The following is a 17807-nucleotide window of genomic DNA, read 5'->3' on the forward strand; positions in this document are numbered from 1 at the left end:
ACGTGAAGGCTTTCTAACTCCAATATTGACTGGGGACATTAAAATAATCTGTGTTTCTCAGGGGAATCCCAAGAAAATGTAATTTTCAGCATTTGGTCTTGACATCAGTTCTACTTTTTATAGAAATGTAGCTGGATTCAAATTGTTTTTATTATCTGTATCAATATCCCCATTACAATTGCTGATCGAGACTTGTTATACAAAATAACATTAAATCAAATTATATCAGAATTGCAATATCCGCAACAGGTTTTGTAATGGAATGAACGTCTATATAGTGATGCAAAATCAGTTTCAATTTTAGCATAAATGATATTGCTGTCATCAAGATAAGAATTTGACAATTAAGTTAATACATGCTATAATGCAGTGCTGGGATAAACATGTGGGTTTTCAAGTTTTAATATGCTTTAATTTTGAATTCACATTGATAACTTTTTTGCAAATGAATACATTTCAAGCAACGTTTGTTTCAATGTTTGTCCTAGCACTGAAATTACATACAAATGTATATATACAATCTATCAAATACTACTATACCAGTTTAAGAAACTGGATTGATAATTGTTAAATGTTGCCACAGCAGAGAATTTCAAATAACTGGAGACAGGTGAGACAACATTAAATTAATTTGAATACATTACTCCTGCTTGGTCCAAATCAGCACTTTTAATCAAGATATTAAATATCTTAACAGAAAAACAATACAAAACGCATGCTTGATTTGAAAGTAGAAAATGTATCCCTCCTGCCCCCCTTACACCAAACCCTGCCAGAGACAATGAGTTGCAGCATGTCAGAAGTCCCCCACTCTGGCTTTTGTAAAAGTAGCAGTACATCCAAACTTCTTCCTGCTAATCATTTTATAACCTGGAATTTGTTTAAAACTTATTCTCCACCTGGTTTCCCCAAACTCATTTGGTTCTAATTTTCTTCATGGAGAATAGCTGAAACCTTGCAAATAGTCTTCCAGATTGCCTATGTTTTATATTTAAAAAACAAAAACAAAAACAAAAAAAAAACACACACACACACACCTACTCCATGTACATGCTTCCCTCAAATGCTTCCCTCCTCTTTACACAAAAACATGGACCCATAAAATGCATGCCCACACTTCAACAATGCAGAATTAAAAACTAAATAGACCAATAATGTTCTTCACAAACCTCGCTGTTTTTTCGCCCCAAGATCTGTACACACTGCAACAAATACAGAATCCAAAAGTTTTTCCAATAGTTCAGTTGCTTTTAAAAGGTATTTTATTCCCCTTCTCTGTTCACATTATATGGTCTGGAGCTCTGTACCACAATGGGCTAAGTCCTCATCATTCAACACTTATCTTCAAAAGGTAAACTCCAGATAAACCAAGGCAAAATAAATGATGGGAAAAACAAAATGCATACATCCAAATGAAAGAAATGCTGTCAGCAGTGACCTTTGTGAGCTACTTTGTAGAGCAGTGTCATCCAAGTTTATTTGCTGAGTCTCAAACATTGTCATCTTGCAGCATCCAGTCTGATCAATTTAACCCTGTTTTTGTTGAAGAGTGTGTCCATTAAACATAAAAAGGCATGTTTAACAATACAACCTCTGCATATAACACATTTCCAAAAATTAACATTTATTTCTTGGTGGGGGGATGTCTTCATAAACCTAGTTTCTAAATCATATGGGTGAAAACACAAAGCTTACAGGCTTTTACGGGAAAGAAAAAAAATGAAATCATGTTTACCAACACACAGTAACAATCTTTATAAACAAAGCCAGTTGTACAAAAGGTTCTCTCCCCACTTCCGCAAAGGGACAGGTTAGCACCCTTGGCAGGGCAGTTGGGAGGTGACTGTAGGTCTGTGCAGTGAGGGTTCCTGTCGCAAAGCTGCTGTAAAGGTCAGTCCAGAGCAGCACCCCCAGCAGTGTTGGGTGGGTGGTTTGGTATGAAGGTAGTCTTGTTAATAGATTCTCCCTCGGCTGCGGTTTCCTCTCCCTCCCCAGCCTCTCCCTCGCCCACTGAAGCCACCTCTCTGTTCTGTAAGCAAACAGACAAATCCCAGTCAGAACTAGGATGCAGCTATTTCAACTGTCGTTGAAGCAGAACAAACAGATTTTCATGAAGTACTGCTGTCTTACATACTACCCCTTTCAAATGAGGTTTAGGATTTACCAGGACAACTTAACACTTCCCATAGAGTGTTTGCAAATGACATGGAGTTGGGTGACATTGGAAAAAGATTTCAGAGCTCTAGACTAAACTTGGTGCTCCAAGAATCTTGTGAAAAAAACTAGTTTTAAATAGGGCTTGTTCTAAAACAACTCCACAGCTATTCCCAGGAGCCTGCATTGTCACTGCTGGTCTCCCTGTAACTGACCGTAAGAAAAGTCTCCAATGTTGCCGCTGTACTTGCCACTGGGAGGGTTGTAGATTTGCCGGGCATCCCGTTTTGGAAGTAATGTTGGTTTCTTCGGAGGGGAGCTGGAGGTTGTGTCTTCACTGGTAGATCGTTTTTGTCTGAAGGAAGTGCAAAGTAAGTTTTAAATCCCCAAAAACCTTTATGAATGTTAAACTCCCATACTGAAATCAAATTCTGACATATCCACTATAGAGAACAAGTCATTGGATAACGAAGCAAGATCCCAGCGAAGCTAGACAGGTTAATCGTGAGTTTCAGTTCTATTGGATACCCTGAAGTCTTAGAGTGATAGTAAAGCTTGCTTACCCAGCAGCCTCTGCCTTCTGGACAGGCTTCCATGAAAGAGTCACTGTGCTCTTGTAAGAAGGAGGATTGTGGAAAAGGTCCTACAGATTGGGGGAAGAAAAAAAAAAAAAAAAGAGAATTACAACATCATTCAAAACACCATACTGTAGATGCAAACAAAGCATATTGGTTCCATATTTAGATACCAAAAGATATTAGCCAAAATTTAAAATGTAAATTACTACATGTGAAATTGTACATTTTGATAAAACATTTGGTTTAAATATTTGTAATAAAATACATCCCCTCAAAGTCATCCCTTTCTAACATGTAACAGCACATAACAGTCAAATTCTATAAAAGCATCTATAAAATCTTACCTTTATTAGTACGTTAATGTTATTTGTTATCTTCAAAGCAACAACTTTTATTTTGTTCTAGAAAAGAAAAAGAAAAAGGTTCAATTCATCCATGTGGGCTCCAATAAGCCATAAAGGTTTTGTACATGCCCATTATTGGCATGACTCCAATGTACGCTCATTCAGCCTAACCATCTTTTGGCACGGTTAACCTCCAAGCGATTTCAGGGAACAAAGGAAATCCAAATGGGATGGAACTTAACACAGAGAAAATAAAAGCTTGTCTGGGAAGATCTCACCCACTTGAACACCACTGCCATCAAAAGACACTCTACAATTAATAGCCAAGCACACAACCTCCTTACCTCATCTGTTTTTAAAGCAACCCCAGTCTTTCCCTGCAAGGCAGCCCGTAACTGCCGTATATAGACCTGGAGCCCCCGAGCAAAATACTGCAGCCTGGAGACAAACAACATTTAGTCAGCACAGTTCAACGTGAAGAGAAACAGAGAAATTCTGGGAAATGTTCAAACAAACTACTTTAAAATGTATCAAGTGACAAAAAGATACCACATTTGTGTATGCCAAGCAATTAAACAAAAATGTCACTATTTCAGCCATCAGGTTTTGGTAGTAATGTACAAAACAGTGTTTGTTTTGAAAGTGGTGTAAAGCGTTTACTTTTACATACATTATTCTTTATGGTAACACATTCAGGGCTATAATGTTATAATTTCTCTCGACCAGCTGTTTGATCTTGCAATGAATATCGTGGTTTTGGCCTTTTCACACCAAAATGGTAGTCAGCTTTGTTATTAGAAAGCAAAATATCTTCATGTGGATCCAGTCATTTGAACCACTACTAATGCCATTTAATAACCACTAACACCAAATTCTTACTGGGGTCCCAGTTACATTTCCCTACCTGATTTTGAAGTCTTTCAGTCTTTCTCCATTGAGTTTGTCAGTCAAGAAGTCTGGCAGTTTTTTACCCAGCTGATGGAAGCCGAATAGGAGACACTCCACGTAACTGAACTGCAGCTTGGGCTCCTCACTGCCTGAATTCTCCCCATTCTCTGCCTCCTCTGGGGGCAATGGCATGTATTCCTGTTGAACAGAAACACCACCTCAGTTCAGACTGCATATAAAAAGGGACAATATTAACATGCAGTAAAGGTCTTGCATAGTGAAGAACATTTCAGTTAGGAGTGTGTATAAACATATGCATGGATTCCCGATTCCTTGCAGTATTAACAGTATTCTTGGGAGACCAATGGACTAGATCTGTGGACTAGAATGTTACAAATGTAGCATGTGCACAGGTGTGTTTAGTGACAATAACGCTGTTCAGCAGCGTTCACAAAATCAAATTCAGGGTTTTTTGGGGGTAAAATCACTAGGATACAAAATGGTGTGAATTACAATAGCTGTTGGTTTGAAAAGAACACATTTTAATTCAAACAAAGAACTTTGATCTGAATCGCCTTATTATCCACCAAGCGTGTGACAAATGAAAAAGGAAATTGTTCAGCTTGTGAACCCCAGGATCCAAATGTCGAACAGGAAGAGAATGAGGAAAATTAAATGCTTTCTGCATCTGTACCAATCAACAGTGATGCGATGAAGTGTTTTAGCAAGTGTTTGGTCAGTTTGGAAAGTTAACCTGATAAGAGATCCAGTTCAGATAAAACAAACAGCCATAAATGCTTTCTTTTCTTGAACAATAGTCTATGGTTTTTATTTTCCTTCAGTAACTGGATGTTTTACATTTTATACAGAGAATCGAGCAATACAGTTAAAAAAAGCAAATGTTTCTCTTTCAAAAAGTATATATTTTTTTATTCAGTATAAACATTTTACATTTTATAAAGAGACTTGATAAACGTAGGGTACAAATTATAGGTGGAAGCCTAGTTAATTTAATTTGATTTGGAATTTAAACTTGCACATTTAATTTCAAATGGCATAAACTCTGTTCTGTTTTGGGGGGGCGGGGGGGAACAGCACTAATTTTTGAAGTGAAAAGCAATGGCCCAATAAATAAAGCCATGCAACTAAATGTACTGAACTGTTCTGTATATGCAACAGACTGTGCATAAAAATAAATTTAAAAAAAGTGCTTCACTTGTTTGAATCAGTTTTACATTCACGGTACTTATTTTGTATAGAACGCTTCAGTCCCGCTTTCAAATGTGCTTTGCAGAGATGTTATATACAGTGCTATAAGAAGAATGCTAATGTTTAAATAAACCTTTAGAGTACAATATATGTAAACTTGCGTTCATCCATATCATTCATACAAATTATTTCTACGTCCCCAAAGCTGTTTGGCTTCTACTGAACATTTGAAAGCATATATATCCCCTTGAGATTTGACCAAATCACAGAAATAAAAATGTAAAATAAATAGATCTTACCAGTAATTTATCAAACAGCTTGGTTAAATTGACTTCTAGTTTTTCCATGTCACCGCAGAATGGGCTCATCTCTGCCAACAACTTCAAAACCTATTAAACACACAGTATTTCACATTTGCAGATTTGATCTTTCCAAAATTTCAATAAATATCCTGCACATGTTGAGAAAATATTATACACCAGTGCAAAGTTCAATTAAACAATTAATGACCAGCAGTCATTTATTTGCTTATGTGTACTAATATTTATAAAGCACAGACTCCTTTGCATGCATGTTTAACTGATCAAGTGCTGCAGTATTACTCCCAGCAGGCACTCAAGAGGACAATTAAATATGACCAATATGTAAAACAAATAGCCATAAAGCTTAAGTGGCTAACCCTTAAGATGATCTAAACTTCCAATTTGAGTTGTGCTTCACTTTATCCGAAATAAGCAGGGACCCCATAAGGACATATTATAAAGGGTTGCTACTTTAGAGCTTATCCAAAGCAAGAGTTCTTCAAGGTCAGATTCTCTCCCTACCCAAACCAGTAAGTGGTATTCCATTAGCCACTGAAAACCCAGGGTAGCTTACACAAATAAATCAGCCCACCACACACACATCTCCCCTATGTTACTGCAAATCAGGAGGGCACTGTTCTTTACCTCCAACTGGATGTCTAGTTCAGCCACTGGGCTGGTCAGGGTGCTGAGATTTGGCAGGGCATGCTCACAGAAGTAGGTCACAAACCGTGTGGAATGAACATTTTTCTAAGGATGAGAAAAAGAACAAGAAATAATGACAAATATTTGTAAAGGGAATCACTAATTTAACACTGATAAATTGCTGGGATTGATCAGCTACTAGGAACCAGATGTGCATAGATATTTCTTTATGTCCTTACGCAAATCAGTACTGAAAGGCAGCTGAATTTGCAGCTGCACAGAAACCTGTATACCCTTAAACACTGATAGATGAGACTTTTTAAAAAACATATTATTGTTCCAGGTAAAGGCAAGAATGATGTAGAGCTACAATTTATGAGAAAGAACAGTATAAAGAGGCATCCTTACAGAGAAGAGGGGCACAGCTTGGCGAGTGCACTGCAGCAGCCTGTCCACGCTGTCTGCATCAGCTGGGTTGAGGTGCTGCTCCAGATATGCCTGTTCTGCCACCAACTGCACTAGTTGCTGCCGCCCGCTCACTGTCTGCAGATTCTTCAGCCCTGACAGGATCTTCATGAACACAACAAACTCCTCTCCAGTCACATCCTCCAGGACCTGCAACACAGCACCAGAGGGAAAAAATAAATTTAAAAAATAAATAATAAAAGCAGTGAAGGACTTAGTTTGATCAGGAACTCAATTTAAATGTCACCCTGAAGTGTGAATTACAAACCTCTCTGGAGTGTGATGGAATGCATTACCTTCTTGGACTCTGTAAAGATGTAGTCCTCCACCTCCTTGGTCATCACCTCATCAGGCAGGGTCTTCATTTTACTGGAGAGGAATTTGACAGCTCGCTCCCTCACAATATCCTCTCCTTGTAGAATTTGAGTAAAGAGCCCACCTAATGTCCCTGCAGAATTACAAAGCCAAGGGTTAAACACATGCAATTTCAGGTTAACAAGATATTGGCAATAAGGACACTGCAAATGAGGTATTCATAATTGGAGAGTATTTAACTTTTCACCTTACTTTTCAAACACATGCATTCAAATCTTAAAACCAAAATTGATAAGAAATAAATAATAAATAAAAAAGCAGTAGAAACCATACCTTTGGCATCCATCTTGAATATGCTGAGTAATGCAATATTAACTAGGTTAAACTCGGCCGAGTCATCTGAAAAACAAAATAGGAAAATATTGTTATCAACAAAGAGAAAGGAGTTTCAATTGTGGGACCAGTAAAATCCTTGTGTGACAAAGTAGGTCAATGATTTCATACACCCTTAAAATACAAATTTATCTGCCAGCAGTAAAGGCAAATTTCATAATTAGTCTTGTAGTTTTATAGCATTTGTCTAATGAGCTTAGAGCATATTTGCAATTGTGGCATTTAACTTTTGTCTGCCAGCTGCCTGTGTATTGAAGTCCAGACAGGTGGTGGAGTTGAATCCCCAATAGTTGAGTTACTGTACCTGACTGGAGCAGCTGGGTTAGGATGTCTGCAATTCTGGGGAGGTTCTCTCCTGTTGCAAACTGAGGCAGCTCCTTGATGGCCTGACGACGGATCTATAGGAGAGAAGGGTGTGCGGCAATGACATTCCATTGCAAATATTTAACACACTCATTGTTAGAGAGTTGGGGTTGTCTTTGCTGATCATCATCCCAAGTGGTCATTTTTATATTTCCCATTACAGAAATTCCACCTGGTAACACATGCCAAACATGCATGAGTGCAGAAGTAATACATGATTATTCAAACACATATTATACAAATCCACAGGGTGGAGGAAGTATTTCCTTAAGCAATTAATAGCCTATGTATACATTCCCACCGACACATCTTCATCCTCACAGAGGTCCAGCTGTGCATTGATGGCTGCGTCTGCCAACTCAGGAAAGCTCTTGAAGAATTTGGGAATGAATTGTGCAGCCAGGCGCTTCTCCTTTGGGCCACCTTTCACCCCATCTAGGATCCCCTGATACGCATCCTTGTGCTGTAGAAACACAAGCAAAGTTAGTTAACCGCTGTAATTAATATCAAAATGACTTCCTTGGCATAAAACTGAATGAAAATCTTTCTGCAGAACGTGGATACGCACAAAACCAAAATGTTGCTACTGAAATTACAAAATACAGTGCAACGTAGTTTTTCAATATATGGCTTATTCAAGTATTGATCTAAACTATGATCTAAACGTTATCAGATTTTGGTTCATATCCCGACTGCATTTGTGCATAGGAAATCCGTCTTAGTTGTATAAACACAATGTATGCGTTGTAATCCCAAAGAACGCACCGTTTCCCCAGCTCACAGGGCCGATTTGGTTACATGCATAGAGCGTGAATGCGCACAATGAAATGTTAGCTAACTTATTTAGGAACAGATGCCGTGAAGAATTGTGCTGTCAACGCTAGAGACGCTGTCTGTAACGTAAACATTAACTCAAACATCGCTTATCACCAGAGGGCCTAAAAATAATCCACCACTGAATCTTCGGTGACGCAGTATCCCATCTAGCAGCCTGCCAACAGTGCCCCGACGCATGTAGATCACTCGTACCTGGCTGACATCATCCTTGGCGTCCGCCAGGACCCCGTAGTTACGATAAAGCTCCTCCACTGTAGCCGCCATGAGTTTTCTGTGTGGCTGTGTTGTTAAACTCAATTCTCTTTTCCTATCCGCTCGCTGCACCGTTTCCTTGTTAAAATTGTATATAAGCGCGTTTATTTTTAGCTAGTCTCTCTAAACTTCGTATTCTATATTCTCCAGGCTTCACGGCTAAATTGAGCTGTTTCTCCGGGTCGAATTTTCTGGAAAATCCGCAACAAACTCAAACCTGTAAATATTATGCGTGTCGGGCCTCCAACATACTGTGAATGAAAAAGAAACGCCGCGAGTCGAGAGAGAGAGTGCTGTCGTGCGCTTGCGCAGCAGAGATCAGAGGAAAAGGAAACAGAATGCGAGCAGGGTCATGCGCGGTCACGTGAAGAGGTTGTTTAGTAGGGCACGCAGCTGCCCCTCTATTAAACCTGGGCTAAAAACAAAACCTAGTCGTGTAATTTCGTCAGGCGAAGAGTCAGTTGCAGCGTATCAAATTTAGTCCACTTGTGGGATCTTTCACAGACCCTGATTAGCGCTGATCCAGCACTAAATTGCACTTTAAATCAAGATTAACGAAAAGTGGATTTCATGAACACAATTTAAAATTCTCCAAGACTATTGTAGTTCTTGACTAAAAACTGTTAATTTCATGAAGGCTATTTAGACATAATCCTGAACTATGTGGAGCATTAACTTAACCCTTTATGGGGGCAGGTTTAAATTCAGATTAAATCCAGTCATCCCTCAGACTCTGAAGAAGATGGATTACTTGGACTGTGTAAATGATCACAGGCGTGTGCCTTCAAGACCAGAGAAGAATACTGTTTGATATGAGAGATCCCATGAACTGTTACAGCTAGTAATGTTACTTGAGCCAAACTTGTCACATGCATCAATGTGGTGGGCAGCAGTGTGGAGTAGTGGTTAGGGCTCTGGACTCTTGACCGGAGGGTCGTAGGTTCAATCCCAGGTGGGGGACACTGCTGCTGTACCCTTGAGCAAGGTACTTTACCTAGATTGCTCCAGTAAAAAAAAAAAAAAAAAAAAAAAAAAAAAAAAAACTTTATAAATGGGTAATTGTATGCAAAAATAATGTGTAAAATAATGTAATTGTATGTAAAAAGAATGTGATATTGTGTAACAATTGTAAGTTGCCCTGGATAAGGGTGACTGCTAATAAATAAATAATAATAATAAAAAATGCATCTCAGCAGGGAAAGCCCCTTCATCCTGTTTTACAAGTTTTGGTCACTAAGATTCATGGCTATTTTCATCAGGGGACTGGGGATTTGTTGGAAACCAACAGTATGTAGAATTGTGCATAAAGTCTGCTGTGCTATATGTCTGCTGAAAGCTCAATACATTAATTTTCCTGATCCCATTGAACAGGAACTCTACAAAACACAGTTTTATGAATATGGGAACTTCTCTGGTGTTACTGGCTGCATAGATGAGTGCCATATTCCAATTAGACGCCCAGCAGTGCCAGATTATGAAGAATACAGGAACAGAAAAAAAATGGTTTTCAATCAATTTTCAAGGTGTGTGAACCCCAAAGTTATGGCATATTGCGATACTTTTGTGCTTGAACACACTTCCAGTTAGGTTAAAAAATGTGTTAGTGTAAGTGCAAATGAGTTTTAAAAAGACACATGTTTTTCACCCAACCATTAATTTATTCAGATTTATTTACAAGTGCACATATTGTGCAGAGATGTGTTCCCAAAGCTTACACAGGATCTTTCCTGTGAGAAGCCTTGATGAGTACATTCCCTTTTTCATTTTCATTTCATGCTCTTCTTTAAGATATTTCAGTTTGCACTGATGAAATTCGATTGCCAGTGTTTCATGTATGGTCATTCTTTTGTTTTTTATGACATTTTATTGTGAGTGGTACTGATGGATTGGCCCACAATCCCCCAAGAGTGTTGAGGTCACCTGGCTCTGAAAAATAATAAGAATTATTTGTTTAATATAATTTGGATAATTATTATATTGCCAATAAATACACTCCTTAAAGAATTGTGTTTTCTGAGACAAAGTCCTCTGAAGTGATGTTTTCAAAACAATATTTTACTTTATTGCTTTGCTCCTGTATTTATTTTGTATATTTAATTTTTTTTTTTAACACTAGTTCATATAGACTTCTACCATATTATCATCTAGGCATATCCAACATTATAATGATTTTTAGTATTTTGAAATCACAAATGATTCTCTTGTGCTATACCTTTGATAATATCCACATACTTAATATACTGTGTTTATGATGGGTAGACTGGTACATGAATGCAGGAAATAGATTTTATAACTATTAAATAGTTTCTGAATAAATTACCAAATGAATGACTGTGATCCTATTCTTCACCTGTCCTTAGGGCTGTTGATGTGGTCATCGTCAGGGATATCTTGCAGAGGGTGTTGGCTCTCTAATAACCCACTGAGCAGGCCATCCAGTTGTATTATCTGAGCAGGCCCATCAGCAAGTATCACAGCAAAGATATGAATACATTTCAGACATGAAAGTGGTAGTATATATAAATATGTATAGAAATAGGAAATAACTGATCTACAGTTCCTGCTGTTACTTTTTCTTTTGAATTATATTGTTTGCAAATTTCACACAAAGCTTTTTTTTTTTCATTGCTTCTGTCTTACTGTTTGCTCTCAATGATTGGAAAATTTGATCCCATCTGCTTCAGTAAGGTTTTCTCAAATTCACTGACGTTTTTAGCACATTTCTTCTGTGTTGCTTTGTATTCTTGCTCCATTTTGGGTGTTCTTTTGTTTCAATTTCAGGTTTTTGTAGCGAATCAAAGTGAGTGCCACCTGTAAACCGTTGGTTGATCAAGTTTAAACAAGGCTGCACTGTGCTCTGATCACAGACTATGTTTTAATCCTATACTACCTTAGTCCCGGATTTTGTAATCTAGAACTAACTAATCTAGGAATATCTGGTATTTATGAAATCACATTTTTAATTCTCGATTAGCAAGTCTAGGATTAGACCTAATCCAGTATTTATTTATGCCCAGTCTGTGAAACCTCCGTTTGATGTGTCAATGGATTAAGCAGGTTTAGTTCACTTGATTGGACTAAAGTTAGTACACCTTCTAATCTCAATTGCAGCATACCAGAAGTTAATCATCACAGGTGGATCATCTGCTAAATCAGACTAAACAAGATCCTGATTGCAGCGTACCAAATCAGATTCCTGATGATCCTGTTCAAGTGGATTAATTTAGTACTTTGAAGGACAAGACTAACTTGGTATGCTTGTTTGTCCTAAGCATTTACTGCTTGCATTTTTTTGCAGAGACAGCTGCATTTATCCTCTAAAATCTGAAAACTTTATTCTGCACATTTTTTATGTCCATCACATTCGGACAGTCCATGAGAATAAAGTATCGCGCAATATATAATATATATATTGTGACAAACCAAGGGGCCGTGTTATAAATGGCAAGTATGTGAGGGCGGAACTGCTAACAGGGCTCTGTCCTCTCACTGGATTGCGACCAGAGGGGGGACTACAATTCGCAAAATGGCCGCCCCAAAAAGACTACAAGCCCCAACAGCCAGAGCAATGTGCCGAGGCGTGGCAGCCACACGCACAACAGTCATGGGGTGTGGTCGGCCAATATAAAAAGGGTCAACACAGACCAGGAAGGGAGGAGAGAGAGGAGTAGAAGGTGGTGAGGCATTGGGGAGTGTGCTATTACTGTTTTGTGGATTTTTGAATTGATTTACTGTGTATGACCTGGACCGACTGAGAACCCTACTGGCTGTGAACTTGATTTGTACGGAGAACCAGATTTGTGAACTGACCCTTGATATCCCTGACCCTGCGGGCCGTGTGCCCAACACGGCACAAGGTAATAAACATACAAGCACCGTCTTGTTGGAACAAACTTTATTTGTGACTGTACCTTCTTGTGTGTGTCTCCCATACCGATTTGTGTACAAGTTTGCTTACCCAGCAAGAGCTTTGTCACACGTGGTGGAGAATGCAGGCACTCTAAAGACAACACACAGATCACAAAATGGAGGCAGTTGTGCAGGCACTGTTGCAGGCTGTAACAGCTCAGCAAGAAGCGACAAGGGTTCACCAAACGGCGCAACAAGAGGCAATGTGAATGCACCAAGAGGCGCTGGAGGTCCAGCACACTACAAATCAGCTGATCAAAGAAGAGCATGAAAGAAGCACCCATGAGTTGAGAGAAAGCATACAAGGGCTTGCTATACAAATGGGGGCACAACCACCAACAACAAACCCCCAGAGACGTGCAAATCAATTTTTACAAAAAATGACAAAACAAGATGATGTGGAAGCATTTCTTGTTACCTTTGAGAGGACAGCAGAGAGAAAAAGGTGGCCAAAGGAAGAATGGGCGGGGCTACTAGCACCTTTTCTAGCAGGAGACGCTCAGAAAGCTTACTTTGACCTGGAGCTGAAAGACGCACAGGACTACGACAAGTTGAAGGAAGAGATCCTGACACGACTGGGAGTCACCGATGCCGTGAGAGCACACAATTTTCATCAATGGGTCTACAAAACCGGACAACCACCCTGAACACAGATGTTTGATTTGATACACCTGGCACGGAAATGGCTGAAACCAGAAATTGGCCTAATAATAAAGTTTGGGCGCCAGGAAAGTATATATATAACTTCCCAATAAAAAAAAACAACTCATTACTCGGACCTTGTAGCAAAACCAAGTTTCTACCTACGCGACCCTACAATATAAAAATTGCAACTGACTCTTGATAACTTAAGAATAGGGTTTTAAATAAACACCAGTTAACATTTATTCCATAACCAGTACTGTCACTCATTTTCTTTTTTACACTACACAAAACACACATTTAAGAGCATTCTTCCTTGACACCTTTAGTACTCAATTAGTTCCCAATTACTGATAACATATCTATTAAGAAACATACCATGGTATATTTCCCAATTTACATGGTCTCCGCATTATCCTAAGCATAGACAGGCAATTAAACTGAATAGCCAATAAGATTTTTTATAGTTAAATGGTAATTAAATTACTTATATTGAGCCCTCCTAACGGATTATCTATGGTTATTCCTCGGATGCAGTTCTTTACACACAGCAAACATTCACAAACCATCTATTTCACATATTGAGAAAATGGTCATTCAGTTTAACTGCTTCATATGCAAAGAAACTATCCATATCACAGGTTGTACAAGTAGCAATTCAGTTTAACTGATTCATATGCAAAGAAACCATCCATATCACAGGTTGTACAAGTAGCAATTCAGTTTAACTGATTCATATGCAAAGAAACCATCCATATCACAGGTTGTACAAGTAGCAATTCAGTTTAACTGATTCATATGCAAAGAAACTATCCATATCACAGGTTGTACAAATAGCAATTCAGTTTAACTGATTCATATGCAAAGAAACCATCCATATCACAGGTTGTACAAGTAGCAATTCAGTTTAACTGATTCATATGCAAAGAAACCCAGTTAATACAGTTTTAAAATGGAGAGAGAGAAAAAAACGTTAGTATGGAAATAATCAAACACTTTCTTTAAATCTGGTCATAAATATACCTGGTTTCAAACAGGCAATATTTTCCAAGTCATTACACCAACAACCAACATACAGATAATAAACAAGCAGTTTGCATCAAGGTATATAACAGTAATAATGACCAAGAGGCTATAATAAAGTCAAGCAAAGTAAGAAAGGAAGTGACATAGATCTAAACAGTCATTTTCCCAAAAAAGAAACAACGGGAACTTCCATAATACTGGTTAAGTCCCGCTACAGTTGTCAGCCGTCCTCCTCAAATACACGTGCAGGACAACTCCGTAACAATCCAGTAGGCAACAAAAAACAAAAAAAAACAGACAAATCGTCGAAACCATCGTGCTCGACCAATTCCAACAAGGTCTACCCCGGGAGGTTCGACGGTGGGTCAGCCAGAACGAGGCACTTTCGGCCGATCATCTGGTAGCATTGGTGGAGTGCTTCTGCACGGCAGGAGCAATGGATCAAATCTTGGAGGAAAAATCCCTGTTCCCCAGGCCCTGGTGAACCAGCGGACAGGGTAAGACTGTTACAGTTTCTGGGGGGGAGAAGGAGCAGTGTGGCGCTGCAAGAAAAGTGCAGGACTGGGGGCGAGACATTCCAGCAAGAGCCGAGAACCGAGAGCAAGGGTTCAGGGGTTCTCCACCCCGAAACACTATAGTCTTCTATAACGGCAACAAAGCGGGACATATTGTGGCATATTGCCCTATGAAAGAGGAGCCAATGCAGTGTAACTTAGGTGAATGTAATACTGATGATGATGTGCTGTATGCTTGCCCTGTAGTGACTACTGTACATACCCATAACAAAAATGAACACATATGTGTGGTAAAGGTTGAAGGGAAGGAGGTGGCAGCGTTACTCGATTCCAGAAGCATGATAACCTTAGTTGCAGCAAAATTAGTGCCAACTCGCAAACTGGATAAAGACCAAAACACCAGTATTACGTGCATACATGGAGACACCCGCCCATATCCCACAGCTGTGGTAAACTTGCAAACTGAAAGCGGGTGTTTGGAGTACGAGGTTGGAGTAGTCCCCAATATGCCGTATGATGTAATACTGGGTAGGTACTTTCCCAACTTTGCCAAGTTGGGCCAAAAACAAGGCATATTTGCAAAGCCGAAACCCATTCCCGGGCAACCAGTAACCTCAAGCCCTCAACTAGATACAAAAGGGGGGCATGGCCTCTGAGGGGCCAGCGTCACAAGTGTTAGTTGGGGAAAATGATGGGAAAGTGGAAACCCCTGTAGGAGGTGAACAGGCTAGCAACAGTGGGGTGGAACCGGAGCCAGAGGGCTCGGACAAAGTGACCCTAGAGATCTCAGACCTGAGGGGGTCCCTGACTAACTTCGGGACAGCCCAGACCCAGGATCTGACACTGCAATAGCCTAGAGCAGACATACAAGTCATAGATGGAGTACCTGTAAATGACGGGGTTATGCCCTCTACGTTTCCACATTTTGTTATGAAAGGAGGGTTAGTGTACAGGATGGATAAAATTGGAGTAGATATAGTGGAACAATTGCTAGTTCCAATGCAGTACCGGAGAACGGTGCTAGGCTTAGCACATGGGCATATATTGGGAGGACATCTAGGGGCTGATAAAACCTGTGACCAGGTTTTAAGGAGGTTTTACTGGCCTGGGGTACTGACTGAGGTCACTAGACATTGCGGGGGGTGCCCAGAGTGTCAGCTTACAGCACCCAAGCCAGCATTTAGAAGCCCATTAGTGCCCCTCCCCATAATCGAGACGCCCTTTGAAAGAATAGCGATGGATATAGTTGGGCCACTGCCCAAGTCTGCCAGGGGACACCAGTACATCTTGGTTGTACTGGATTATGCCACCCGTTACCCAGAAGCCATTCCGCTTCGGACCATGGCATCTAAAAATATAGCCAAAGAGATTATGCTTATGTTTAGAGTTGGGATACCAAAAGAAATCCTAACTGATCAGGGGACCCCTTTCATGTCTTGTATTATGGCAGATATTTGCAAGTTGTTACACATAAAGCAGTTAAGAACTTCAGTCTATCATCCTCAGACAGACGGTCTGGTTGAACGGTTTAACCGCACCCTTAAGTCTATGCTCAGAAAAGTAATTGACAAAGATGGGAAAAACTGGTATTTCTTGCTGCCGTACTTGTTCGCTATTAGGGAGGTTCCCCAAGCGTCACTAGGGTTTTCACCATTCGAGTTAGTTTATGGTAGACACCCATGGGGGATCCTAGACATTGCACGGGAGACCTGGGAACAACAAGCCTCCCCTTTTCACAGCGTCATAGAACACGTCACAGCCGTGCAGGATAGGATTTCCATAGTCACACCCATAGTTAGAGAACACATGAGGCAGGCACAGGAGCACCAGTGGCATACATACAACAGACAAGCAAAAGTTAGGGTGTTTCAACCTGGGGATAAGGTGATGTTACTAGTTCCCACAGTAGAGTGTAAATTTTTGGCCAAATGGAAAGGGCCGTACGAGATTATAGAAAAAATAGGAGAGGTTAACTATCGGGTCCGACAGCCAGGGCATCGACCCCCAGAGCAAATCTATCATGTGAACCTTTTAAAAGCATGGAGGGAAAGGGAAGGACTGGTGGTCACTTACCCCATTACCCCACTAGGGAACCCAGCTGTGCATGTTTCACCAACACTTTCCCCAGCACAGGCACAGGAGGTCAAAAGGTTGGTGCACTATAATAAAGACGTCTTCTCCGCAGTACCAGAGCGAACACAAGTCACTGCACGATATAATTTCCATACCAGGGAGGAAAGTGAGCATGAAACCCTATAGGGTGCCCGAGGCTTGACGAGCCGCAATCAGAGCCGAGACAGATAAAATGTTAGAGGCAGGGGTTATTGAAGAATCCCACAGTGAATGGTCTAGTCCCATAGTGATGGTCTCCAAACCAGACGGGTTGTGGAGATTCTGCAATGATTTTAGAAAAGTTAATGAAATCTCCAAGTTTGATGCCTACCCCATGCCCCGGGTGGATGAGCTTTTAGACAAGATTGGTAATGTCCGGTATATTTCTACTTTAGATCTAGCAAAAGGGTACTGGCAGATCCCATTAACCCAAGGGCCAAAGACAGCGTTTTCCACCCCTGACGGTCTGTTCCAGTACACCGTCATGCCCTTTGGGTTGCACGGAGCCCCAGCCACCTTTCAGCGGCTAATGGATCAGGTTTTGAGACCTCACAGAGCATATGCAGCGGCTTACATTGATGATGAAGTTATCCACAGCACCGAATAGGAATCCCACCTACCACGGGTTCAGGCTGTGCTAGATGACCTGAGAAAGGCGGGGCTCACGGCAAACCCCGCAGTGTCACTTGGGTCTGGAGGAGACAAAATATTTGGGCTATGTAGTAGGCAGAGGAGTCATTAAGCCTCAGACCTCCAAGGTTGAGGCAATTAAAAATTGGCCAAGGCCAGTGAATAAAAAACAAGTGAGATCCTTTTTAGGGTTGACAGGGTATTATCGGCGGTTTATCCCAGATTACG

The 17807-nt window shown here is 40.3% G+C and overlaps 1 protein-coding gene across 2 annotated transcripts; it reads right to left on the reverse strand.

Annotated features, from left to right (window-relative positions):
- Positions 1-649: 649 nt before the first annotated feature.
- LOC117431938 (apoptosis inhibitor 5) lies at positions 650-9131 on the reverse strand. 2 transcript variants are annotated; one of them, XM_034053228.3, is made up of 14 exons: positions 8686-9131; positions 7958-8119; positions 7598-7691; positions 7234-7299; positions 6882-7033; positions 6529-6735; positions 6121-6225; positions 5473-5562; positions 3981-4162; positions 3421-3514; positions 3077-3133; positions 2718-2797; positions 2406-2509; positions 650-2029 (listed from the first exon to the last, which is right to left on the reverse strand). In XM_034053228.3, the coding sequence occupies exons 1-14, from the start codon at positions 8755-8757 to the stop codon at positions 1953-1955; spliced, it is 1542 nt and encodes a 513-aa protein (XP_033909119.1). In that variant the 5' UTR covers positions 8758-9131; the 3' UTR covers positions 650-1952. The 2 variants fall into 2 exon arrangements, with proteins under 2 accessions (XP_033909119.1, XP_033909118.1); XM_034053227.3 differs by having other exon boundaries at positions 2370-2509; positions 8686-9130.
- Between the last annotated feature and the right edge of the window lie 8676 nt (positions 9132-17807).

The sequence above is a fragment of the Acipenser ruthenus genome, chromosome 27 (assembly GCF_902713425.1).
Source record: "Acipenser ruthenus chromosome 27, fAciRut3.2 maternal haplotype, whole genome shotgun sequence".
Lineage (NCBI taxonomy): Eukaryota > Metazoa > Chordata > Actinopteri > Acipenseriformes > Acipenseridae > Acipenser > Acipenser ruthenus.

Coding starts and splice junctions, on each gene's coding strand:
- LOC117431938 (XM_034053227.3), bottom strand. CDS start 8,757: ATGGCGGCTACAGTGGAGGAGCTTTATCGTAACTACGGGGTCCTGGCG. Junction 7,034..7,233: donor ATTCAAGATGGATGCCAAAG/GTATGGTTTCTA, acceptor GTAATTCTGCAG/GGACATTAGGTGGGCTCTTT. Junction 6,736..6,881: donor TCTTTACAGAGTCCAAGAAG/GTAATGCATTCC, acceptor GCTGTGTTGCAG/GTCCTGGAGGATGTGACTGG.